Source organism: Nasonia vitripennis, chromosome 3, assembly GCF_009193385.2.
Source record: "Nasonia vitripennis strain AsymCx chromosome 3, Nvit_psr_1.1, whole genome shotgun sequence".
NCBI lineage: Eukaryota > Metazoa > Arthropoda > Insecta > Hymenoptera > Pteromalidae > Nasonia > Nasonia vitripennis.
The window spans coordinates 18,150,717-18,177,078 of record NC_045759.1 but is presented as its reverse complement, the minus strand read 5'-3'; the positions used below and the strand labels follow the sequence as shown (position 1 = coordinate 18,177,078).

Genomic DNA, 26,362 nt, shown 5'->3' with positions numbered 1-26,362 from the left:
GGCGACCTCTAGCGAGCCGCGCGCGAAACTACAAGCCCGTCGAACGCAACGCTCTACTTAAATGAGTATATCCCTACACACGGAGCTATATCTATAGATATAGAGCAGGCAGAGTGTAGACTGTAGAGTTTCGCGCTGCGAGAGGATTTCGACTATGGCACGCTGATAATAAATAGATTAGGCGAAAAGCATCAATAAATTCTTGCCCAGCCGACGAGTTCAACGAGCTATACGATGGCTTCACAAACACCCTATATCAAAGACGATCAAGGTAATTAAGCGACTGTCATAAGCATCGGCGGTGCGCTAACGCTTTTATATTTTATAACCTCAAAACGAGGGTAAACAACTCGCGGTTATTCTTAAACGCGATTAGAACGAGGCTAATGGACTTACGCTAACGATGCGATGTTAACGCGTTGGTTCTTTTTATTCTAGCTGCATGTATTCCACGTGACGTTTTCATTTCTTTTTGATTAAACGTTCGATTTAACATTCGGTTTTATTTCTGCTTTATTTCGTAAAAACTTTTAATATTTATGTAATCTCTACTTGCGGCATTAAATTCATTAGCGAAATCAATAAGTAACGTTCTATTTCTCGCTCGTGTTTTTGCACTGTAATTTTATTTCCTGAATAAGTTATATATAAAAAGGAATTGGAAAATCGTGTTTATATCTCTATCTCTCTTCTGTACATGTTTTAATATTGATAAACAAATGAATCGGCAAAAAATCTAATACCTACTGATTTCTTCGAAAAGGAACGTTCATACCTGCGAGTCAGCGTCCAGATGGAACATGGAGGAAGCCTAGGAGAGTAAAAGATGGCTACGTACCACAAGAAGAAGTTCCATTGTTTGTACCATGATTATTTTACAAACTGTATAATTTTTGTTGATGTTTTTGTCACAATTACAATTACTTGCTCCATCTTTTTCTAGATATGAAAGCAAAGGAAAGCAGTTTGTCAAAAATAAACCAGCATACCCTGTTGGTATGTCTGCAGAGTATGTAGCTGCCCATAAAGCGAAAAAAGAACTAGACACCTCCAAGTCGAATCCTATTCCTGGATTAGTTATACAAACTGAAACTAAAAAGAAAAAGAAAAAGGGTAAAAGTAAAGGAGTAGCAGCAGTGACTGAAGATCTTGCCAAGACAACGCTATCTGATCAAGCCCCAAGTGAAAAGAAGCAGCAAACTACAAATGAGAAACCTAAAACTCAAAATGAGAAACCCAAGACTCCAAATGAGAAACCTAAATCCCAAAATGAAAAACCAAAAGCTAATGATCCCCCTGCTGAAGCTGCAAACAAACACACATCTACAACAGATCCTTTAAAAAGGCTAAAGAATCTTAGAAAGAAAATTAGAGAAATTGAGTCCTTGGATAAGAAAATCAAGAGTGGGGAAATTAAAAATCCAGACAAGGAAATGCTAGAGAAAGTATCGAGGAAAGCCGAAATCCAGCAAGAAATTAAACAACTTGAGGCTAATCAGTAATTATGCTTCATATTGGAGCTTTATAAGAAAGTTGGATTTTGTGCCATTTTGTATAATACCTCTTGATGAACTCTGACCAAAAGCAGAAGACGAAACGTGAATTATCGAATTTTATTGTTGCAAAGTGTGATTTATTGAATTTATTATTTCCACACTATATTTTACTCATAAATAATGTAGAATGACTATTTGGGTGACATCGACATGTATAAATTTATACTTAAAAAAGTAAAAAGAATTAATATTATAAATTTGTGTTTTCATTAACTATAATTAAGTATGTATACCCTAATTACAAACGTATGATTGACAAGACATTCTCGTTCATGACAAATGAAGGATGCTCTGATTCTTCAAAGTTCAGATCACCACGAGCGCATTACGACGCGCGTAAGTTAAAATTAAAATTTCTTTTGCTAAGTCGATCACACAAAACGTAAAATGATTACTTGTTGCTGTGTGAAAATATACGTCATAATTTTACTAATAATATTGGCACTGATTCCTGTAGCCATTATTTTTATTTATAATCCAGAATTACTTGGTATAGAAAATAAAAACAATAGCACTTTAATGATTGAGGTTAAAGCCAAAACTGATGAAATTTTATTTGCCAAGCATAAAGAAAGTCAAGGTAACAAAATATTTTCAAAAATTGTAACATGTATCATATTATTTTTTTCAATGTATTTCAGATTCTCAGATGAGCTAGGAGTTGGTGCCTATATATGTAATGGTTTTGTTCTTCCTATATACATTAGCTAAGAGAATTTTATGATTTAGTATGATAAAAAAGAAACTAAAATTTATAATAATATAACTTGTAATAAATCAAGTACAAAAGTCTATTTTGGTAAAAAAATACTCATTTTACTATCACGCGAATTTTAAAACCATCTCACGGTAATTGAAGTTTGTACATACATCAATTTTATTGCTTGAACCTCCAATACTTAAAACTTTTTGAGGGTTCTCTTGGTAAATCACGCTATAAACCGTTTTACTTGAAATAGGAACTTTGGCCAATGGTACACCCTGATATGTTAAATGGTACAGATAAGGCATAGCTCCACCTGTAATTATTCGCTCTTCAAAGATGTCTGCAACATGAATGCCTTCATCTGGAAGATCAAAGACAGTTGCAGCTTCCATAGTTCTCACATGCCACAAGGATAGTTTTGGGCCTCCACCACATAGCTAAAAAAACATTGATAAATTTTGTATTTTGCTACTGCTTTAGTGAGAATGTGTAATTTAAAATTTTTGTATACCAGCCAATCATCTGTGAAATCCACAGCTCCAATCCACTTTCCTATTTTAGGCCTTGCCACTTTATCATTCAAGTGTGGTTGCAAGATATTTGTGTTTTCCTTATTACGAAGATCCCATAATCTAACTGTTCCATCTTCACCTCCTGAAGCTAGTTGCTTACCACTACAAAATAAAAATGGTTTATGCTCAGAAAAAATTCTGCATGAAACTGTAATAATAATGACAAATATACTTACAAAACTGATATACTATGAATAAAATCAGTATGCCCAGCCAAGCTACTAATTATTTTTCCAGTATCCAAATTAATGGTATGAATTTTATTATCTCCACAGCCAGCATAAATTAGATGATTTTCTTTGGAATACACCATACAATTCACATCTGGTTTTTCAAGGCTGTCTCTAAAAAAAATATGAATTATTGAAATGATAAAACTATATGCTTAATGACTAAAAATATGAAATGATGTATTTACTTTTTACTAGGTATTTGAACTACCCAGGAAGGTTTGATTTTTAAAGATTTTGACGAAGTGACTGATTTCCAATCCCATCCAGCAACTTCTCCACATGTGCCAGTGACTAAAAAGTTATTTGTTGTGAGCATACTCTGTACTTGTTGGTCTGGGTGTGCTTTGAATTGGTATGTGGGTCCCAGAAATTCCTCATCGTCGGTTTGTCTAGGTCCAAGTGCTGTGGACAAGCTTTAAAAGAAAAAAATTTCAATTAGTTTTACTTTACAAATAAATAATCACCTGGACTGTTATATACTTACTCGTACACCGAAATGTCGCCATAAACATTCCCAGCTAGCAAATACCGCCCATCCGGGGAAAATGTTTGGCAAAGTATAGTGTTGTAAAACAACTTAGAATTTAAATTTTCACCCATATTCTCTCCGTACTTCATGTAATCGGCTGACTTGTATAACTTGGCTTATTATTAACTTTTATTGTCCCTCAACTCTGCTGGTGTTTACATCAAACTCACGATTGCCGGTAGGTCTAATATTATTGGAGGTTAGAAAATGCACCTAATATGCGCATGCGCGACATGTGGTACCCGCCATTTATATTTTGAATACGCGGGAAAATATAATTGATATCAAAAAAGTCTGGATCTAAAGTCGGATACATTCAGCCAATTAAAAAATTTATTCAATAAAAAATGAATGCAGTCTATTGTTGGAAATTTAGATTACATGATTAAAAAATATAGAAACAAACAAATTTTAAAAGTGTCTGTCTTTGATAAACCCTATTACCTACCATAAATAGCATTTACGCTCAGGATTCATAGGAGTATTGGCAGGGCATTTGTAAGCTTTAGCGAATGCTTTCGAGTTCGACACAGTTCCAATTATTCTATATTTGTTCGGACTGTATCCGCTATCTGCATTTTGTGACCAGAAGTTGGGTGATGTCGTTTGACAATAGCTCTGGAAAATATTACATAAATCATGAAAAAAATATATCTAAAGATTTGAATATGTTCTATAATAGTGTATACTCAGAATAAATTCCAACTTACAAGAGCAAAAGATAAGAAGAATAATTGATCAGAAGTTATTTCTTCTAAACCGGGAAGTTTCATTTCTGCTGATCCATCAGAAGTTTCTTTGAAAGCTTTATAAGACAAGTCTACTCCAATAGTGTCTGCCATATTTTCTCCTAAAGCTATTTTACTGTTAAGCTAAAAAATCGATTTACGAAAATAAATGTATAAATTAAAAAACTTTAATGTTTACTGCATTATTTAAAACTTTGTTAAATTTATGTTTATTACCGAATAGTTGTTGAATTGCTCCACAAAGCATTGGCTTTTCTTTTCGTACTCCTCTACCATGGACTCAGGCCACCATGGTTTATTGTTGCCATATTCGTCGTATGACCGACCTGAAAATAAAATTTATAATTAATCATCATAATTAAGCTGAAATCTGTTTATATGAATATAATTTAAACTTTTGATGTACCCGAACTATCCATTGCATGAGACAGTTCGTGGCCGATGACCGAACCAATATAACCATAATTAACTGACATAGGAAGTGAGGCTTCGAAAAATGGGGTGGATAATTGAGCAGCTGTTACAACTAAAATACAGATTAACGTGGTAATCATACTGTAATTTTTTTACATATTATTATAAGAAATATTTTTAAAAAACCTTATAAGTAATAAGACATACATAGCGTATTCATATAGAACTGATATATTGCATTTGAGATGAGTGGATCCATTATTAGGCTGGAGAAAAAATTATCATTGACATTGAAAATGAAATGAAGTGTTTTTTGTATATTAGAATTAATATTTACTCATTCTCGCTCGATTTCATATTTCTTATAATTTTGAAGACTTTCGCAATAGTTTTCGCCTAGTTGAAACTATTACAAAATCATATTATTGCATATCACGAATTTATTAATTAATATCTTTTAATGCATGACTACAATAATAAATGAATTTGCTAATTTACCTGATCGTACACATGTGCCATAAACGTTGAATTATTTAAAATGTTCGTATAGCCCATGTTTATCTTTAATTTACCAATTTTCTTCAAGGTTTTTCTTTTTGTTGATGCATCGAGCCAACTAGATTTCTGTATATCGTCCATTAATTTATCGCGAATCTTGACTGCCATTTCCAATCCCTAGAAAGTAATATAAATACCATCTAAAGTTTCTTATTTATGATTAAATTAATTACATATCTTCCAAAAAAGTAGTTTATTTACCATTTTTTTTCGAATCTTCTGAAAAGTACTTCTTTACGTATTTCAATCTCAGCTGGAAAATTTGTTTAGTATTGTATTATGCTATAAAAAAAACATAAAAAATGCAATATACTGTAATTTAATTCAACTTTTCTGGTTCTTCTTGATATCCACTATGTTCTAATACGCCTTCTACTACTAAATCAATTATTTCTCGCGTTGAAGATTCCAAGGAGTAAATCAAAAATTTCCCATGAATATAATTAACTGAAAAACAAAATTTACTCTTTTAACATTGCTCGCTTAATGTGTAAAGTATAGTATGCGGGACTTTCTTCAAGAATCTCAAAGAAAAATGTTCGTTTAAAACTTCGTTTAACCTAATAATTACTCGATTTGGAGTTTCATCAAGTAATCCTGATAATTTCTCAAAATACGGTACGTCGACAACATTAATCTCTTCCGACTCTTCAATCGTAAGATTTACTTTTTTTAAAATATTAGAAATAGTCTGTAGCCAGTTTATCTAGAATATGATTAATACTTATACAAAATTTCTTGATCGACAATCGTATGAATTTAAATATATGTACAGTATATTTCTCAAACCTTAGAAGTATTGTTTCCGTGATTTTTCTGATCGTACAAAGTTTGAAAATCTTTTATTTTCATAAAATTTTTACCATATTCATCATCATCTCGTTCATCCACAGACGATTTTATCTATAAATTTAATAATTAAAATAAATTTACATTTTTGATGATAGCTTATGTAAGAAATTAATTAGTAGCAATATTTACCAAATGCAATTTCTCCTGAAAATTTATAACGGCTTTCACATCGTTAGCAACGTCATTAAACGAAACTTCACTATTTATTGATTTTGCAAATACAAGCGCTACATTTTTCATGAATTCTTGATATTTTTCTAAACTTTTTTCAACATTTTCATCTTTTAACATGTTTTCGTATAAACTATCGATCGGCTGACCTACCTAAAGTGCAAAAATTAGAATAATTCTCATAATTGATCACTGATCGAATGATTACTAATTATGTGTATTAAAGTAGAATCTAATGGGTACCAATATGATAAATTTAGAAGTGTTTCTTATATCATTTGAAACGCCTATTTCAAACAAGGCATTCGCTTCATTATAATCTATGTAGTAATTGTGAACATTTTGCCAAATATTACTGTTATCCGATTCATCGTGGCTTCTCATAGTTATTGGCCAACCTCCCGATTGATTTAACATATGCTCCAAAAGCTTTATTCCATCTTTTTCGCGCTTAGCTTTGAGAGCGGAAATTTAATATTATTATTATTTATTTATAAATAAAACTGAAGAATATTTGCAGTTACCTAAATTTGTACAGGATTGATACCATTCTTTTTCGTATTGTAATGGAATATCGTCTTCTGGCTTTACTTCTTCTTCTAAAATTTCTATAGAAAAATAAAGTACCCATTTTATAATCGCATCATTTATTCGACTTATAATAAAAAAATTTCAATCCCAAAATGTTACCTCGCAAACGAATATTCATAGTTTCTTCTGCAATTTTATCTATGTCCCAAATAATTTGATTGCCTGGTCGGGGAAAATTTGTTTGCCAATTACCGCAAGCATATTCGTGGAAATCTTTACACGGGTCCGCTGACGTGTTTATACTTTTTAATATAAAATTTGCTAATTCAAAATAGCTTTAGTTGTTATATTGTTCATATTATTTATATATATATATATATATATATATATATATATATATATTTAATAGCAAATTTATCAAATAAGAGTCATACCAACTATCTCGGATTGTGAAAAGCCCGAGACTTCATTTCTTTCTATTTATTTCGTATTATAGTCTACGTATGGAACGGCAGCAATAATAGTTTCAAAAAGCGAAAATAATCTAATGTATGAAAAATTAGCAATGTCAATTGTAAGTATTGTCTATTCAATCGATAAGCAATAATAAACTTAGTATCTCTTACAAAAATATACATGGTATTCCCCACATCTTAAGGAAATTGATGTACCGCGTCAACGTTCTTTCGGCTGCACTGACGCAACAAGTTAGATGTGTCATTCCTTCATACCGTCGCACTTCCTACGAACACGAAGTCGACAGAAAAAGTAGAAGCTAACAGTTTTTGTGATAGACTTCACGTTATCGATACCATCATAAAGTCGTTCTCAAACACAATGATACAGCCGATCATGGCCTATACATCATAAACCGCGATTTTGTCTATAAAACGCGCCTTGTAATTCGTAGGTCTTTTCAAATTTTTTTTAGGTAGCAGTTTTGTATTCAGAATTTACCAATTGCAACTAATAGGTGATAATTAGTGGATTTAAGTAAGTTTTCGACTAAATTTTAATATTCTAATTTTATAGTCTTATCGTGAAATTAAAATGGCATGTAAATGTACGCATACTTACATAAGACATTAACTATTACTCCACTGCTATGACAGTTCAGCAATACTTCCAAGCACCAGATAAAATATTTAAAAAATAGCTTGATGTTCCAGTATATAAGCTTTATCGTGTGCATATACAAATAAGCATAATCTCTAATTTAGAGAATTCTTTTGAAGAACATATGAGCAAATCCACGAGCGAGTGGAAACAACTCGGGTGTTGGAAGTTGAGAATTTCAAATTGAGGGCACACCTACCAGACCAACTTTTGTTCATTCTTTGGGCCATCTGGAATGAGAAAATGCGCGCGTGCATGGCCGATCGCTTGCCAAACTTTTTTGCGGGGCACTTGAAATTCTCTTATGGGAATGGGGAAAATTAGCGAAAACCAGACAATTGCCACTTTTTGTCTAAAAGCGCGATCCAAAAATGTGTTTGAATAGAATCAAAGTATTAAAAAAAAGACTTAATTTGAGGGCTGGTGATTTAAAAATGGTTGCCTAGGTCAAAAGTTGTCTAGGCTTGAAAAAGGCAAAAAAAATCACCAATTTTTAGATGTTTTACAAAAATTAGCAATTTTTCCTTTTTTTAAAATCCTTATAACTTTTGATCCCAGCAGTCAACTTTAACCATCCGGGGCTCAAATTAAAGCTCTTTTCTTCTACTTTAATTTTAAAAATTTAGATTAAAATTTTTATTTTACGATCAGCTATATATATGCCTATCAATCATGGACGTTTTTTGGCAATTTTCATTGTCATATATATAGCTGGTCGTAAAATAGAAATGTTAATCTAAATATTTAAAATTAAAGTAGAAGAAAAGAGCTTTAATTTGAGCCCCGGATAGTTAAAGTTGACCGCTTGGATCAAAAGTTATAAGAATTTTTAAGATGAATTGGAACCATGGGTTATTTACGTTAATTTTTTTATGTTAAATTCCCATAAGAGAATTTAAACTGCCCCGAAAAAGAATTGGCCAGGGATCGACCATGCACGCGCGCATTTTCTCATTCCAGATGGCCCAAAGAATGAAAAAAAGTTGGTCTGGTAGGTGTGCTCTCAATTTGAAATTCTCAACTTCCAACACCTGAGTTGTTTCCACTCGCTCGTGGATTTGCTCATATGAGTTATTCAGTGAGCTCGCAAGTAAAAAAAGTAATAAAAACGAAGTCAACATTTAATTATCACTTCAAGTTCTGCACTATACTGTTGTGCACCCAAGTATTTTTTAGAGTTTTTTGTATATTTTAAAAGCATAAATATCACAGCTAAGGTGTTCAAACTCAAACTTAAAAACTAAAAATAGCTAATTATTATAATGAGTAGGGAAAAATCAAAACAACATCATTTCATAAGCATCAGTATTTTATTAACAGTGTTACACGCACATCATACATAGAACAACCTTGATTATAAGTATCTAGTACCCAACACGTGTATAGAAAGGGCATTTGCTTTTGTTTATGTTTGTTTGTATGTCGTAATCTGTATGCCATGTCCGTGTTATATTACTTTTTGTTTCTTCTCCTCTCACGTATAAATCACGCGCTCATACCGAAATTCTCGTCTGGATCGTTTGATCATACGGGGGAGGCGGAAGAAATTCGATGAAAAACAAAAAAAAAGATATAAAATAACAAAAACGAAAATTCATAAATAAACGCGCTTTACGCGCTTTTCAAGTGTAAAAATTACAAAGTCTATATTATATATCATACTGTCGCCTAGACGAGCGCGCGAGATGCTAAGGAACTTTTGCGAATGTCGCAAAGCACAGAGGAGGATATTCCCTTTTATTAAAATCGTTTTTCGCGTTAGAATGAGAATCATCAAACAGATCTAAATTCTCGCACACCAAACATAATAAATGCAGTCAACAAACTGACACGAGTTATTCAAACCGCACCAAAGGAAGCATTAATTTGATAAAACAATAATTGGTTAATACGAAAAATGTATGTATTTATATAATTTTGAAGGCAAGTATATACCGTAATTTAATTCGTTACATACCCAGAATAGAAACGCTCGTCTCTAACGTGCGCACATTCTATTCGATGAAAAGAAAAAGATAATAAGATCTTTAATTATTGCGTTCTTTTAATTTTCGATTAATTCATTTTAATATGAAATCCATAAGATCCTAATGTAATTAACGTTTACATCGAATCATTTCTGGCATTTCACAGTGGTGTATTCTGAAAAGGTCACTTCTGTAATGTGCATACAGAAAAGTCGTGGTATTAATTTTTCTTGAACAAGTATCATGGAAACATCAACTATCAAGAAACTGTCAAGTTTTCATCGACAATAAGTAGAAATGAAATGGAAATTAAATTTTCTAATGCTTTAGTGTCATCTTTGGAAAATATTCAATTCAAATCAAAGACTACTTACCAAGTACAAGAGCAATTTAATTTGGATCTATTAAACTGTTTTTGTACACGTAATTTTTGCTTCAAGTTGGTATATTTCCCAGATAATAACAAATACATTCGGACCAATCAGCTATTTATTTCTTATTTAGAAAGTATTATATAATAATGTAGAAAATAAAACAGGGAGAAAAAGTGCAGTATTCCTGATAATACTATGAGAAATAAATTCGAGCCGTCTGCTGCAGAGGAGGAAAGTCTATTTTCTCTCCTTTCCTTGGCTTCCCCCTCGCGGCTTCCGTCGTATCTGCTCCTCTAGCGCATTATTTCAAATTATTCTTTTACGTATAATTTTGGTTGTAATTATTATTTTATTACACCTTCGATAGTGTAGTTATTATTTCGCTCTTTTGCGTTTTCTCTTCTACTTTCTCTCATTTTATCATCGCTCTCTTTCTCTCTTTATTCATTAAAAAATATAAAACGCTCTCTGCGATCTTCGCTGAAGATCGCCAGTAACACGAATACGTTTCGTCTATCTTTCTCTCTTTCGAGTATGTATAATCGATCAATTTCCTTCGTTCTCCAACTGCATATTATTAGTCTCTTCTTGAGTTTTCGCATATATAATCATTATCATGCTCATTTAACTCATCGAAAAATTTTCTCCCGACAAGAAATATTACTTTCCCAACCACATGAAATATCAAACGAAACATTTTTTGTTAAATTTTAAGAAATTATGAATATTTTTATTTTTTTTTCATTTCTTGCAGGGAGAAATTATTCTTCACTTTGAACTATATTTACGTTAAATTTGTGTCTCTCATACTATACTTTGCATGTAAATAATGCTTATTTTCCAAACGCGTGCATGCGTCTCTTATCTTTCTTTCTCCATTCACAATCGACACATGTTCGTGTCGCTTCATTATCTTTATTCGCCATATACTACGTTGCTTTTCGATGTATTCCCAGATATGACACCATTGAAAACCACACAAATATGGATCGGCAATAATCAGGAATAGCATCGAATAGTTAGTGAATGGTTGGATAAAAAAAAACTTGTCCGTTTTGCTTCTTTTGTAAGTTCCATTTCGATCGCTTTAACAAAGCTGAATCATTTAACTCCGTTTCCCTTTTGTATACATTAATCGAGAATTTTTTTCATTTCCGATTATTCATTTATAATATCGTTCTGTCCAAGAACAGAATACTCGTGATTCGTGCTCGAAAGAAATCCTAATACACGCGAATAGCTTATTACACTTGGCTATACAATGCGTACTTAATGAGAAAATCTTTATGAGGATTAATCTTACGAGTACATTATTTATGATGCTTATGACTTTATGCGCTACCGTACTAAAGAAAAAACATACACCATCGTAAGATTAATTATTAATATTATTATCGTCGTCATCTTTTCATCTTCACCATCGCCGTTGCGAGATCTCATCGGTTAATAATATATCATTTGTATGCTTTTGTATAACTGGGCAGATCCAGTATAACGTGTACATTTTACATCATCACAGTATTACTTATTAGAAAAAAGATTAATCGGACTTTTAGTGTAGTATTTTTTCATTTTTCTATATTCTAAAAAGCTACTGAACAAAGTCTTAGTAAATCATCTCTTTTATCTCGATTTATATGCAAAATATTTTTTGCATATAAAAGGCCTTGCTACTACGTAGTACTAAAAATGTTATTAAGACTTTATCCAATATTTCTTTACGCTATTAGTATGGGCGTCATAGAGCTGTAGAAATTTCGCGTTATACTTCAATCCTAAAAATCACATATTATAAGTACACCTGAAATTTTAAGGACTGAAGACAGTGCTTCAGCAGCCAAGTTTTTTCTCGCAACTACGAGTTTGTAGCAATGTCGATTTTTCACGGTTCGTTTTTCATTTTTTTTTAGTTTTCATTGATTTTCTTTAATCACTTTACACACCCTTCTATGTATGTATTTTTATTGGAAAAAGCGACATTAAAATTAATTCCAAACGAGAAACGGATTGAGAATGTTGAAAAGCAAAATATGTATAAGAATACATTCGCTCTTCCGTTTTGTGTTTTTTTTCTTTCTTTTTTTTTGCGTTTCTCTTTCAAGCACACTAAAAATACATCACTTTAAGCTAAGTATTATGCAATTATTGGAAAACCTCCACTAATTCTATGCAAAGTATAGCTTGTAGATTATGTATCACCTTGAAAACGTTTTTCGTGTGTTATATCCATCAACCATTCTACTGTATGAAAAAAAAACAATTTATCATGAAAAAATTGTATGTAACACATAAGAATCAATCATACGTGGTCAGTATCATTCACATCAGTTCATCAAAATTTCATTTTGTCATTTTTAAAGATTTCGCATCTGTCGCATACCGACTTTTCCTTGGTATTATAACGTATTTACAATTAAACGCTTTTCTTCATTTTTTTTCTCTAAATGACTAAAGCATAAAAAAAATATACCATCAAAACACCCAGCTTTATATTAACTAACTGACCTGCCGCGGCTCGGCCATCGCTGTTCACGAGATGATTGTATATAATAGTATAAATCACAACAAAGTAAATAAATCATATTTTCTTACTCAAAAACGTTGAGTGCTAGGTGAAATTTATTTCAACATGGATCTGCGATTGAAATAATTTTCACCAAATTCTATACTTTCATCCATGATGAAATATTTCATTGAAAACCAAAAATCGGTACGTTTCACTTTCACGAATAGTTTAACTTTAGCTCTATGATAAAAAAGTGAAAATTTCTCAAATTTCGATTGCAGAAAAATCACGTATACTTGCAACATAAAAGAAATATATACTACAATTTAATTAGTTTTCGATAAAATATTCCACGTCCGAAAAATAAATTTGTAAGGAGGTGCTTTGGTCAGCATAAAACATGAATTCAGTTTCATTACTTGGTAAATCTCGGTGGTCGACGCAATCTATGCATCAGTTCCGTTCTTACCGCCCTAGCATAATTTGGAGCAGTGTACTGATCTGTCATTGTGATTGAATTTTGAAGACCCTGAATAAACATAGTCGAGTCCTGTATTTGTCCTACACCGGGAGTTTGGTATTGAAATTGACTACTAGTTATATCAGCCGCTGGATAGTGGCTAGGTTGAACAAAAGTAGTACTATCGTATTGAGGAAAGGAAAGTGAGTTTTCGGAAAATTGTGGTATAACCGGAGTACTCGTGTGATAGCTCGCAGGATCGTAAGTTTGAAACTGGTTGGTTGAGTAGGAGGAAGCAGATTGAGAAAACTGCCCGGTGTCTGGAAACAATACGGATGCCAAGGTAGGTTGTGGAAAGGGATCCGCTCTCGGATAAGGCGACATGTTCGTCGTCATGTTGAGTGTGGAAGTGCCAAAATTATGATACGCCTGTCTTCCAGATTCTAAATCCTTTGCGCTCGATTGCAATATCGTATTAAGAGTAGATTTAGATTTCAAACCATTACTAGGAATAATTTCGTTGTGCTTCGTCCTAGCTTCGGTCAGAAAAGGATGTCGAACATTAACAATACTTTGAGGAGCGCGAAGTGGAGGAAAATTTACAGGCGTTATCTTTGCTTGATTACTCTGATGATCTAAAGTTTTTCGTCCAACGGTGTAAATGCTGCTACTGTTATTGTCATCGCGAGAACATTGCGTACTGGTCACTTGATTGTTTTCTCGATGAAATCCCGACGGCGTTACATGATTCGAATACCGAGTTGTCAGATTATCAATTGACCTTGCTTTGCTACCTTGCTGATTAATAGAAATATCCTTATGACATTCCGACTGGTAATTCTTAAATTTGGAGCCCAGGTCATTAACATATTTCTTTGCGCAATAATCTTTTGAATTAGTCAGCTGAATTCCAGATGGAGTATTGATAGAACAGTTAGTACTTATGACAGTATCAAATCTTTCAACACTTGACTTGGCTCTATCGATGATTTTGTTATTTTCACTGGTACTGTTGCTGATTTTTTTGCCGATAGTGTTGAGCGTACGCACGGGTGCCTTAGATATGCGATTTCCCTTACTGGTTTCCGTTTCTAACTTACGATCAATTTTACTGATTTTTAAATTTGGTATTTCATCGTCGCTACCAAAGAATTTACCGTTAGATCTACAGCCATTAGCTTTTGACAGGATGTTGTTAGATTTGCAACTAATGGCAGCGATTGGCAGAAGCAAAGCGCTGGCTCACTTCTTGGTCATAATTTTCAAGTATTCCAGAGCGTTTTGAGCTGCTGCAGCTTGAGCATCTTTGCTTGTCATGCCTGAACCATAGCATACCGCCACTGGGAGCGTAGACAGTTGAACAAGACACTGGCATTTTCCTAAAAAAAATAATTTTGAAAAATTGAAATCAACAATGAATTTATCGTAATAAATAAAAAAATAAATAAATAAATAAATCTCCAATTTATATTCGTATACGATTTTGTTTACTTTTTCCCGTATTTTTAAAAACATTTGTATAACAAGAAAGATATCGATTAGAAATAAGTCACAGGGGTCAATCAAAACAATTTTCGTCACGTCGTAAACAGATGTACTTCCAATATAAGGAAATAAGCGGAGGGAGTCTGTTTACCAAGAAATGAGTAGTGATTATGAAGAAATTTGATTTTGGTCAGTCGCTGCACCATACGCATTGCGCACAGAAGCAACGATAAGTAAAACGTTTTAGGTTAAGTGTGAACACGGATATGTCGACGTTAAAAGCTGCAAAGGCGGCTTTGCGCGAAGAAATTACCAATGTATTAAAAAAATTGGATGGTGTTGAAAAAAAGCGGCAATCTGAATCTGTATTAATCAAGGTAAAGCGTAATTCTTACATCTATTAATAATCTGCATCAGTTTAAATCTGTAGCATAACCTAATACCCTTAAGTTTTAACACTATGAAAATTCGTTTCTTTCGTGCCCAACTATTATCAGGAAATTAAATAATCAAGATTATGTTTTTAGTTCTTAGCTTTACCGCAATATAAAACAAGTCAGAAAATATCTATATATCTAAGTACAGAAGATGAAATTGATACAGTACCATTTTTGAAAGATATTTTTGCTAAAGGAAAACAAGTTTTTGTTCCACGTTATCAAGGGAAAAAAATGGAAATGGTTCAGCTTTATTCAATGGAAGATTATGATAAATTACCTTTGACAAAGTGGAATATCAAGCAACCTAGTATTAAAGAAATAAGAGAAGATGCACTAGAAACTGGTAAGCACACTATTCATAGCAAACAACCATAATTATTTGTGTGACTAAAATTAGTTAGTTTTCTTACTTTTCAGGTGGATTAGATTTAATAATATTACCAGGAGTGGCTTTTACGAAGAGTGGAAAAAGATTAGGTCATGGTATGGGATACTATGATAAATATCTTGAATCAATTGCACTGCATGAAAAACGAATGCCATATTTGGTAGCTGTAGCATTCAATGAGCAAATATATGAAGACATTCCAACAAATGAGAAAGATTTTTTGCTTGATTTAGTTTTGACAGATAAAGATGATTCAAATTGAGTTTGTCCAAAACTCATTTTGTTGTACATGTGAATAATTGTATATTTTGTACTTATATATGTTATAATAAAAAGTAAATGACATTTTCTTACCAGAAATACTTTTTTCTTCAATGTCTACATAAGTAACTTCGAACTGCTGCTCTGATGCAATTTCTTGCAGGAACTGTACCAAATTCACGTCTCCATCATTCAGACAAGTGTTCTGAAACAAATGAGTCTGATTTTCAGATAGCTCATACATATATTTATAAAAACAGTTCACTTTTTTGCCTATCATCCATCAAAGTTTTTAAAAATAAACTACCAACCTGAAGCTCAAATAGTTTTACACCTGTGGAAGACTTCAAATTCTTGTGGAATTGTGAAACTTTGTGACTATGTGGTGTAGTCAATGTTGCAATTTTACTATCTTTTAGATCAGCATAATGGGCATTCACGTTAGCATTTCTCTGCACAATCTATAACGGACAATTGATATAAAATGTAAAACTTGTAAATTAAAACGAAGTGGAAATGATTAGTGTGAAGTGTTAATCTGTCAAAAAGGTAATAACACCAACAAAGAATGTCCGTTATAGATTCTGAAGAAAAAAACAATGTTTTCTCCAAAGATTGACAGACCAAAAGACCACTTCCACTTCACTTTCATGTGCCATTCATATGTATCAATGAGTATGTAACATTACTTACAATGTATAAACTATGAATAACCGAATTTAATTTTGCTAATAATGTTTAAATTCAATTTAATGTTATTATTATAGTAAGCAAATAATTCAGTTAAATGTTTGTCTAAATTTTTGGTCTGTTATTTTCAAAAATACCATTTTTCACTTTGTAATTAATCAAGACTTTTTTTATAAGCAGAACATGTTTTCAGTGATCAGTATTTCTAGATACTTTTTATATTTCTATTATTTATTTCATGTTACTCTTTAAAAAAGAATATTTTGAGCTTTTAATATAAATTCTTACCTCATCTTCATCCACACCCTGTGTACGATTAGAGTTTGTATCTTGAAGAGACTGCCACATCTTATGAGCAGCTTGCCGTTTGGCTAATTTTTTGCTTTTTCCTTGTCCAACTTGACGGTATTTCAGAATAGAGCAAACAATAGTGAACTGTCTCTCATGAGGCAAGCCTTCTTCACCCTCCATCGAGTACTTTGGTGGTGGCCAGTGACGAGACATGCACATTTCTTGTAGTGACCCAATTGGATTGTTCACAACCTTCTCTTCCCCATAGCCACTTTGAATTTCTTGTATATTTTGAGAGCTTAAAGGAAAATTTTCACTATTTTAAAGTGTGAACATATATCCTTCTTTTGAGAATAAGTAATTTTTAGAATTAAGAAACAATTTTAATACTCACTCGGGAATACTGTTTGGTATTGGAGCTTCAGCATTTTCAGTATTTACTCCAATAAGCTTGTCAAGCACAGCTTTAGCAGCAGCGTGCTTTGCTTCTTTTTTGGACCTACCAGTACCCATAGCTGAAACAATTGGATCTATTACAATCAATTATTTTTCATGCATCATGAGCATTTCAAAAGCTCTTTAAAATGATTAACTTTTAAATATATTATTTAAAATTATGTCAGTTGATTACATACCAACAACATCAGCAACAGTGACACGATATCGAAATGTTGGCTCATGGATAGCACCTTCAATTTGCACAAGCTCATACTTTGGAGTAGTACCTCTACGAGATAACAATTCTTGAAGAACGGACACCGGTGTCTTATTTGGTAAAGCTTTCATTTCCAGTCGTGCTGCCTCATCAAGAGGCAGAGCTTCAGACATAAGAGCATGCATTGTAACTCTTGTTTTACTGCGGCGATGAACATTATTGGCATGATTTGGAACTGGAACCACACCGCCAACCATCATATTTCCCACTCCTTGCCGCAACTCATCAATCCCACCATCCTGAATGACACACAGGCTGTTAATAACCATCAACAAAATACTGTGAAATTTTTTATTTTTAGAACAAAAAATGATCTCACCATCATGTTGGATCCAACTTGTTGTCTCAGATCTTCCATTACCTGGTACCCGAGAAAATGTTCTATTAATGTCAACTAATTTTGAATAAATTAGAAACTATCAATTAATCCCATATAATCAATGAAACATGTTGATAGATGAACCAGCAATAAAAGAACATCAATTAACAATTCAATGACCAGTGCACACAGGCATTTTAATGACTAATACAACAGAGTAGGAGCAGTTGTGCTTATGCCTGCTATGCTCAAACAAATACTTAGGCCTCTTATTTAAACAGTCCTAAGATTTGCTAGAACTTGCACTGTAAGCTGATACAATACAGGCTGCTAGTGGTAAGCAGAATAAAAACCTCGATAAAAACGGAGCTCGCGATAATCCAACGTATTTCGCTTTGCAAGCTCCCCTTTCCTATGGGAAACGACGAGATGGATGCTGCAGCGCGATAATTTTGACGGGAAATTTTCCACACACGCGAGTCGTGAGAATGTCAATTGCGAGAAAGCATCGGACACACACAGATGTTCGTGAAAAGTGTCGAAGAAGAAGCCGGCTCTCGGCAGTCGGCCATTTTTGTCGTTCGTTTAAAAAGGGGCTGCGTTATAACATGCAGACGGTCTATATATGCCTCGTACGGCAAGAATAGTCTCGAATTTTGAGAGGATGTCTCAGTTGAAAGTCTGCTTGTTGTTGCTGGGAGTACCTATACAGAATTCAGCAGTCGCCGGCTATTATCTACAACTATCTCTTGCCTCTCCGTCACTGTCGCTACTGTCTCTCTCTCTCTCTCTCTCTCTCTCTCTCTCTTTCATTCGTCGCCGAGAGCGATCGACCGTGTTTGTCCGGAGTATAGGTATTGTTTAAAGGGAAAGGGTCGTCGCAGACCGCGAAAGCTATAACGAGATCCACAGTGCAGTAATCGAGAGAAGCTTGCACTGAGAAAGGGATAAATGCATGTTGCACAGCATGTAGGAAGTATTATAGACAAAGCTTCTGTTTATACTCACAAGGCAGCAAGCTCCTGGTGCACTGTTGATAGGCTTTTCGATGCGGTCTGTCTCTGTTATAAAATCACGAGCAGCTGAGTGGCGACTTTTCTCCGTTAGCTGTGCGGGAATACTCTACCGGGCCAAATCTTCCTATACGAAAAGCGAATCCCGCTTTTTGTGACCGATCCAAGTCTCACAAAAAGCTTGATCCGTTTGACGACGGGAAAAATGGTTCGTCGAGACTACCGGAGAATCCTTCCTCGTTTGCGGCTCTCTTCTGCAGCAATGATACGCATTATACAGAATATAGTATAGTCAGTGTCGCTGGATAGTTTGAAAATTGCCCTCTAGATGGCACGCGCTTTGCGCTGGTCTCTGTATTTCGCTCATCTTTTACCACCTTCGCGTCGGTAACGTAGATCTCGTCCTGTCGCATTTTAAATAACAAAACTTTGATCCAATATAAATAGTTTTTAAGTGGATTCGCTGATATTGTAGAGTCTCTACCTTTTACATGCTTGCGACATTAACAGCATAATACCTAAGTGCAGCTGAACAATCCTCGAATTCAGCTGTCGACTACTGCTCCTATCCCTAAATAAAAAGCTCGAATCTCTCGAGTCGTGATTTCGTAAAACGTTTAATAAGGCTTGAAACAGAGTCTAATATTATGATAGATTATAATAACTCAGCCGCAGCTGAGCATCGATCAAACAAAACAATGTTCAAGTATCCCGCGTTACCGAGCGCAGACCAATCAGCGACACCAATAGACCAGCAACGCCGGAAGTTTCAAACAACACCCCATTTTCCGGTAAGTTTATTCTGCGCACATCGCGACAAGGACGGAGCGAAATGCGCAGCTTTTGTTTCTGTCTCTCTCCCTCCTCCTCAAGCCGGTTGGTCGGCATCGCCATTACGCGAAGCGCAGTTCTAGTAGAGTCGACGGAACGGAAGTAGCGACGACGAAAGAGAGAAGGAAACGACGCTCCGAGCTGCGTATTTCTCGCATTCACGTTCCCGAAAAATCGCCGCCTCTGGACTTCTTTGTTCTACTTTCTCTGTCCCCAAATTGCAGGATTTTCAACGGCGAAGCGAATTTCGCTGGTTGAAAAGCCGGGCAACAACAGTGCGCTTTGATTATTATGGACGACGTCAAGGTAAGGATCGTTTTGCCGCGCGGTGATGCACTGCGTAAGCTGATGCGTGCATGAGACGGCGAGAATCGCATGGCCGACTCTTCCCGAGAGGCATGCATGAACCCTTTTTTTTATTTCGCCGGAGAACAATTGCCTGTCTCTTGGTGAAATTCTATGTGTAGTTGTTCCGTAGTATTTTCCGTCTTCTTCTTGCCTCTACGTTCTGCTCCATTCTCGAAATCTTATTACCTTACTTTTCGGTATAATCGAACCGCGCGTTGTTAACTATATAAATATTTACTGTTTTTATATACGTAGTTTACATCTAATTCGCTGATTCTATTTAATTTTTATGTACGCGAATCGATTAAACGAAGTTGTCAAGACTAACATTCAAGAATTTTTATAAAACTTCATCCTGGCATGATGACTACTGTTGCATGGTGTTTCCTTTGAATGTCAATTTTTTTGTACTTTTCCAAGCATCATTTGCTACCTTACACACAGAAGCGGAGTGGAAGTCGCAGTGCAAGTCCAAGAAGATCAAGAGCCGACGACGACATGCAGGAATCACGTTCACATTCAAAGTCAAGCAAGTACCGGGAGCACAAGGAAGGCCACAGGGCCATGAAGAACTACTCAAGGTCACGCAGCCACTCTGTCACCCGCAGTCGCAAGTCATACCGCAGCTCCAAGTATGAGGGTCGCAGAGGTGGCAGCAGAAGTCGTAGTCGCTCACCCTATAGAGGTCGTGCTTCTCGCAGCAGATCTCGATCTTACTCCAGATCTCGTTACTCAAGGGATAGAAACATGTATACCAGATCACACTCAAGAAGTCCAATGTCCTCCAGAAGACGTCATGTTGGAAACAGAGATAATCCTACTCCAAGCCGGTGCTTAGGTGTCTTTGGTTTATCAATCTGTACCAGTGAACAAAGTCTTTATCATATCTTCTCAAAATATGGACCTGTGGAGCGCGTAGTCGTTGTCATTGATGCAAAGGTATGTTTATCTTCAGTATATTTTATGTGATCAAATTCGAAATACCCCAGTAGTATCTATATTGTTAGTATTTTTTACCCCTTTTTCAATATAGAAATAACATACAAAGTAAATTGGGGAACATAAATCTAGCCCAAGATTTAGAACGTACGCAATTGAGTGTAGGTGATGCGTTAAAGGCCTTGGGCAACAAAATACTTTAGACTATGAAAAGGCAAAGTTGTTATTATGTATTGCTTTTTTTTTCAGACAAAGCGCCCAAAAGGATTTTGTTTTGTGTACTTTGAATCACTGGAAGATGCAAAGGTAGCTAAAGAACAATGCAGTGGAATGGCAATTGATGGACGACGAATCAGGGTGGATTATTCTATCACAGAACGGGCTCACACACCAACCCCAGGAATTTACATAGGCAAACCTACACATGTCTGCGGTGGCGGCGGCGGTAGTGGTGGTGGTGGCGGCGGTGGTGGCGGCAGTGGTGGCTGGGATGGACAAAGAAGAAGAGAGTAAGTAAAAATTCACTTGAGCCTAACGATCGAATTGAAAAATTTGTTTTACTAATCGTATTCTTTGCTTAGTTACAACAGCAGAGGAAACTACCGTCGTTCGCCAAGTCCTTATTACTCAAACCGACGGCGCTCCTCGCGTTATGAAAGATCCAGATCACGCTCCTACTCTCCACGTAAGTCAAATCGCCAATCAACAAATAAAGCTTCGTATAAAAATTCAGGCAGTGTACATAGACATGAACAGTCGTGGATGTAAAAAAATTTGTTTTTACAATTTCTGAATATTTTTCTAAGTAGTACAATAAAAAATGTATTTCTTTTAAGCAAAGAAAAAATAGAGTCTCACTTAAAGAGAATATGTTTCCTCAAAAAGCTTCTCATTAAATTGGTATGTTTTTGTAAACTGCCAAAAATAGTTTTAAAGCAAAAGTGGAAATGAAATGGAAATGATTGTGGGAGAAAATGTCTGAATAAAAGAATGTGTGCATGGAAGGGAGAGAATGAAAGAGAGGAAAAAAGTTAAAGAATGCTAGATGGAGAAGAGGGGAAAAAACGTGTAAAACATGCAATAATTACTAAGCACAACTCCCTATAACCTGGATGAGAAAATTATTTTTTTCGTTGCTTAATGGATTTCAGGTCGATATTAAGTGAGACGGGTTTGATGCGAGAGGCCAGGTGTTGGGAGCCATTTGTGTGACATGATCCTTTGACCCAACCTGACCCTATTTTCTTCTACCTATGTACACTCAGGGTCATAATTATACAAACTTCACATTCTGTCGCTATTCTTACCTTCCTATGCAATGTGCTCAATGTTTGGCACACACTACGTTAACTTAAAAACGTAAATGGAGTTTTCTAAACGATCGATGTGAACTTCTATTTTTGCATAAAATAGAAAGGTCAGAATGGACAAATATATCCTTATTTTCACATGTCGAGTTTCCATTTTTATAAAACTAGAATTGTCAAGTTAAGATAATAAAACTGAATTCATTATTATTGTGTAATCTGGAAAACTATGTAAAAGTTGGAATATAGCCGATCAATTATCCTACTTTGATTTGTTTATAAATTTGTTGATATTTTATTACTTGACAATTGGTCGTGTTAATATTCCAACTCTCTTGCGTTCAATAAATACTGTACCAGTTTACAACAAGATGGGTTTCAATTGCGAATTCTTTTGGTACATAATGATTAACAGAAAAGAAAACAATTTAAAGTAATATTATATAAGGCACTTCAGAAACAGACAAACAATAAATAAATATATATATCAATAGATGTAGGCTCTCTAACATGTTTCTTTGTTTATAAGGTTTTGAATCAAGAGGTATTGGATGATAGAGGGAAGTTTGCAAGTTTCACTCGCTCAGAAAGAAAGAATATTAAGAAAGAATATTTTTGAACGAAAACAATCGAAGACGAGATTAATGAAGATCTTAGCTCTTGAATTAACGAAGATTCTTCCAAAGGTTTTCGCGCGCTTCTAGTACGTGAGAAAGAATATGATCAGCTCCAAATACCGAAATGATTCTATTCCCGGTCGACAAAGAAATTCAAGTTTCGAAGTCTTTGAAGATCCACAAGCTTCAAAATCAAGTCAAGAATGAAATGAAATAATGGGGTTGCTGAAAGTTGAAGTTCTATGAAAGGGGATGAAAAATACATTGAATGATAGATAAATAACGGAGAAAACCAATAGTCAAGATTCATCAAAATCTTTTTATTTATTTTACATAGGTAGGGAGCATATAGAGCTTTATATAACTTCATACGATCATATTCTTTATCAATCTTCTATAATTTTTATACTTCAAATTTGTTCACTTTTACTATACTTGTTTAGAACGCCAATTAATTTTCAAAAAAGATTAAACTCGCCCAAATAATCCTCCCTCCACCATTCCAAACCTCAGTTTCCTCATAACTTTTAATAGTTCTTTTCCAATACTTGCAAATCGTAAAAAAGACTTTACAATTTGCTGACTATACTAATTTACGCATTTGTTGAATTTCCTGGTTATAGAAATAATTTTAACAAAAATAATTTGTAAACTCTTATCATTATTTTCATTAAGTTTAACTTTCATCATTACTTTTTCATTCTGAAAATTTGAGAAATTTTTAATTAATCAATTTATTGTTGTTGAAAATTTTAATATTTTTAATCTAGAAATTCAACCATTTCTTTTCCTATCTTTTACCATTACCACATGAAAAGTACACATCTATTGATTACAGGTATCCTTTTATTATCTTTACTTTAAAAATATCAAGACAGAACATCAAGAGCTTGCTGAAATTTGTAAATTGCAAACTTATTTTAACTGAATTTCATAAATTCGCTACCTTTTAATATTTATGAGATTCATAAATAATTTCAACTTGAAAGCTTATGAATAAATTTCATTGCATATATCTTTTTTCTTCATTATTGATTACTATCCCTAACTTTGAATCAAAAACAAATTTTGTCATCAAGATAGTTATAGTGATCTTTCTTTATTATATAGTATTCAAATTTACATTGTTTTCTAAAATATCTTGCGCGTATAGTTTTTTAAATCCCTTTCGAATGAGATCAATCTAATTTTTCACAACTACATTTCTTGGATTGTAAATTTGAAACAATGTAGCCTGTGCATTTTTTGTTCTCGGTCATTGGTTAATAAAGCCCAAAGAAGTGACTGAAGTTTCGGTGTCTCGATACTTAAGTACCATAAGTGTATATGACAAATCATATTTCGCGCGTTATTTTAGAAACTGATTGGAGTGCCCTCTGTAAGCAGGATAATGACCTAATATATATAAATATTTTGCGCTGTATCTGTATCGAATTTAGAGGTTAGGAATTAAATGTAAGCAAACAATTGAATAAAGTCATCTTTGCAAATCAAACACGGTGTTGAGAACTATTATTTCAGAAACCCTTTACCATAATATTGTTATAAAATGCTTTCGTCGATAGTGAAGGAACATCAGCAACAACAAGCCGTCAGAAAAGAAAAACAAGGTAGTGTTTCTTAGTAGGTATAAGTAGTTATAGCAACAAGACAATTGACTCACTGGCATACTTTTATTCATTTTATACAGAACAAAAGCGTAAAGAAGCTGTACAAGCAGCAAACAATTTGACCCAAGCCTTAGTTGATCATTTGAATGTTGGGTAAGCATTTGATACGGCAGTTGAATATGAAGTATGAATATATCATGGTATTTATAGAAATTATTAAAATAGGGTAGCGCAAGCATACTTGAATCAGAAAAAACTTGATGCAGAAGCCAAACAGTTGCAAACTAGTGCTACAAATTTTGCAAAGCAAACACAATCTTGGCTTCACTTGGTCGAGTCATTCTCAAGTGCTTTGAAAGAAATTGGTGACGTCGAGAACTGGGCCAGAAGTATTGAGGGTGATATGAGAACAATCGCAACTGCCCTAGAATATTCTTATAAAGGTTTTTGCATTAATTTCAGTACAAAGTTGAGTAAAAAATTATGCATATGAATGTAACTTATATACTTATGTGGTAAAATTTCAGCTACGCAAGAAAGCCAAGCATCCACTTCTGCATAAGCGTCATCCGTAAAAATCATTCCTGCTGTATGTACATATATCATTGTATAAGTGTTCTCTTGAACAATATACAATACTAAAGATTAGTTAAGTTATACTATGATATCAAATTCCTTTTAATATTATGATGAAATGAGATTTATTTTTTGTATATACTAACATTAAATTCCAATTTATAAGTGAGTAATGCAAATTTCTATACCCATAACGATCATTCCTGATCTATTAATTGCTTTCTTTTTAAAAGAATTTTTTTAATTTGTATTCTAAATTCCAGAAAAGTACACTTTTATTGACAAGTTTTTAGTGAACTTTCGATTTTTGAAAAAGAATATAATTAATATATTTAATAGTATAGAGACTATAAAAATATCCATAATCTCGACTTTGCAGTTTAAAACATATAGCACGCAATAGCAATAGTCGTATGTGGCATTTAAGAGTATATATATAATTTGGCGCCTGACGTTCGCCACTCTCCCCATTAAGCAACAAATGCAGTATATCGCTGCTCATATACACGCAGAATATACTGGACCTCGTATATAATTTCGTATCTGGCGATGCTCGGGATGGCACGCATGCGAAATAAATAAATCGACCGGAACAACCTTGCATCTCTCGCAAATCAGAGGGGGATGCAACAGGCTGCAGCGTATATATACACACATATGCATATATTATCATGCGGAGGCGTGTATAATACAGACTCCGCAAACTTGTTCTTCGCCGATGGCGCTGTGCAAGGAAGGTGGAACGGAGCAATTGTTTCGCTACGTAAATCTTACTATCTGGATTTTTCCATAGTACCGGTTCACCAGGTCGTTCAATATTTCACTTAGCGACGAAACCCGCACGTCGCATTAACGTGTTCGCATTATATAGGTATACCTTTTACAGTTACCTAAGTTATTGATGTTGATGGATTGATCGACATTGACTTTATTATATATTAGTGCAAAGGTCGAACTGCATTAATCGTCAAATCGTCATGCGACGTAATATTTCAAGGTAACTGCATTATTATACGCAATAGTTGCGATGATAACATACATAAGTAGGACATATCGATGTAGCATATTCGATCTATCTACACGAACTTATGATACTCGCGAGGAAAAATAGATTAAAATGTATGCACATGATTTTTACCGACTCGCCAGCTTTATTATCCCACTTTTTTTCTCCAAAGCCTATATGTGATAAACGCGATCATTTACGTAGGTGCGAGACTTTTAAGATTTTGATCGGC

At 34.1% G+C, this 26,362-nt stretch overlaps 7 protein-coding genes across 27 annotated transcripts; 4 read left to right on the top strand and 3 right to left on the bottom strand.

Moving 5' to 3' along the window:
- The first annotated feature begins 80 nt into the window (after positions 1-80).
- On the top strand, positions 81-2,333 carry LOC100115216 (partner of Y14 and mago). Of its 2 annotated transcripts, none has more exons than XM_016984646.3 (4): positions 81-271; positions 764-857; positions 944-2,136; positions 2,198-2,333. In XM_016984646.3, exons 1-3 carry the CDS (start codon positions 235-237, stop codon positions 1,500-1,502), a joined length of 690 nt encoding a protein of 229 aa, XP_016840135.1. In that variant the 5' UTR covers positions 81-234; the 3' UTR covers positions 1,503-2,136; positions 2,198-2,333. The 2 variants fall into 2 exon arrangements, with proteins under 2 accessions (XP_016840135.1, XP_031783212.1); XM_031927352.2 differs by lacking the exon at positions 81-271 and adding an exon at positions 287-418.
- LOC100116778 (THO complex subunit 6 homolog) lies at positions 1,754-3,822 on the bottom strand. The gene is made up of 5 exons (XM_001601142.6): positions 3,552-3,822; positions 3,253-3,480; positions 3,011-3,178; positions 2,774-2,936; positions 1,754-2,699 (listed from the first exon to the last, which is right to left on the bottom strand). The coding sequence occupies exons 1-5, from the start codon at positions 3,683-3,685 to the stop codon at positions 2,379-2,381; spliced, it is 1,014 nt and encodes a 337-aa protein (XP_001601192.2). The 5' UTR covers positions 3,686-3,822; the 3' UTR covers positions 1,754-2,378.
- On the bottom strand, positions 3,667-8,112 carry LOC103315933 (endothelin-converting enzyme 1-like). Of its 5 annotated transcripts, XR_004344790.1 has the most exons (12): positions 7,949-8,112; positions 7,498-7,613; positions 7,306-7,415; positions 7,031-7,192; positions 6,865-6,948; positions 6,584-6,795; positions 6,299-6,493; positions 6,107-6,220; positions 5,889-6,023; positions 5,647-5,764; positions 5,519-5,570; positions 5,263-5,434 (listed from the first exon to the last, which is right to left on the bottom strand). XR_004344790.1 is itself a non-coding variant. In XM_032598658.1 (9 exons), coding segments are annotated over exons 3-9 (642 nt in total). In that variant the 5' UTR covers positions 5,117-5,165; positions 5,258-5,434; positions 5,519-5,782; the 3' UTR covers positions 3,667-3,779. The 5 variants fall into 5 exon arrangements, 1 of the variants encoding a protein (XP_032454549.1); XR_004344791.1 differs by having other exon boundaries at positions 5,519-5,764; positions 5,878-6,023; XR_004344789.1 differs by having other exon boundaries at positions 5,519-5,764.
- Positions 8,113-9,278: 1,166 nt separating this feature from the next.
- On the bottom strand, positions 9,279-19,188 carry LOC100116704 (interferon-inducible double-stranded RNA-dependent protein kinase activator A homolog). 8 transcript variants are annotated; one of them, XM_016984116.3, is made up of 8 exons: positions 18,892-19,185; positions 17,884-17,925; positions 17,485-17,803; positions 17,244-17,364; positions 16,847-17,165; positions 16,180-16,329; positions 15,962-16,088; positions 9,279-14,673 (listed from the first exon to the last, which is right to left on the bottom strand). In XM_016984116.3, exons 2-8 carry the CDS (start codon positions 17,920-17,922, stop codon positions 14,537-14,539), a joined length of 1,212 nt encoding a protein of 403 aa, XP_016839605.1. In that variant the 5' UTR covers positions 17,923-17,925; positions 18,892-19,185; the 3' UTR covers positions 9,279-14,536. The 8 variants fall into 8 exon arrangements, with proteins under 8 accessions (XP_016839605.1, XP_016839608.1, XP_031783440.1 ...); XM_016984119.3 differs by having other exon boundaries at positions 15,962-16,073; XM_031927580.2 differs by having other exon boundaries at positions 16,847-17,147; positions 18,892-19,176.
- On the top strand, positions 14,824-15,967 carry LOC100679320 (5-formyltetrahydrofolate cyclo-ligase). The gene is made up of 3 exons (XM_003426033.5): positions 14,824-15,156; positions 15,307-15,562; positions 15,637-15,967. The coding sequence occupies exons 1-3, from the start codon at positions 15,046-15,048 to the stop codon at positions 15,867-15,869; spliced, it is 600 nt and encodes a 199-aa protein (XP_003426081.1). The 5' UTR covers positions 14,824-15,045; the 3' UTR covers positions 15,870-15,967.
- A 497-nt stretch (positions 19,189-19,685) lies between the features above and the next one.
- LOC100116671 (transformer-2 protein homolog alpha) lies at positions 19,686-24,433 on the top strand. 9 transcript variants are annotated; one of them, XR_004344738.1, is made up of 6 exons: positions 19,785-20,033; positions 20,496-21,014; positions 21,264-21,523; positions 21,596-21,699; positions 22,851-23,275; positions 23,777-24,433. XR_004344738.1 is itself a non-coding variant. In XM_008206931.4 (5 exons), exons 1-5 carry the CDS (start codon positions 20,019-20,021, stop codon positions 22,874-22,876), a joined length of 924 nt encoding a protein of 307 aa, XP_008205153.1. In that variant the 5' UTR covers positions 19,686-20,018; the 3' UTR covers positions 22,877-24,433. The 9 variants fall into 9 exon arrangements, 6 of the variants coding, with proteins under 6 accessions (XP_008205153.1, XP_008205154.1, XP_016839609.1 ...); XR_004227257.2 differs by having other exon boundaries at positions 19,786-20,033; positions 20,520-21,014; XR_004227258.1 differs by having other exon boundaries at positions 19,786-20,033; positions 20,520-21,014; positions 22,166-23,275.
- Positions 24,300-25,293, top strand: LOC100116633 (biogenesis of lysosome-related organelles complex 1 subunit 1). Its single transcript, XM_001601026.6, has 4 exons — positions 24,300-24,548; positions 24,629-24,701; positions 24,774-24,991; positions 25,076-25,293. Exons 1-4 carry the CDS (start codon positions 24,488-24,490, stop codon positions 25,108-25,110), a joined length of 387 nt encoding a protein of 128 aa, XP_001601076.1. The 5' UTR covers positions 24,300-24,487; the 3' UTR covers positions 25,111-25,293.
- The last annotated feature ends 1,069 nt before the right edge of the window (positions 25,294-26,362 follow it).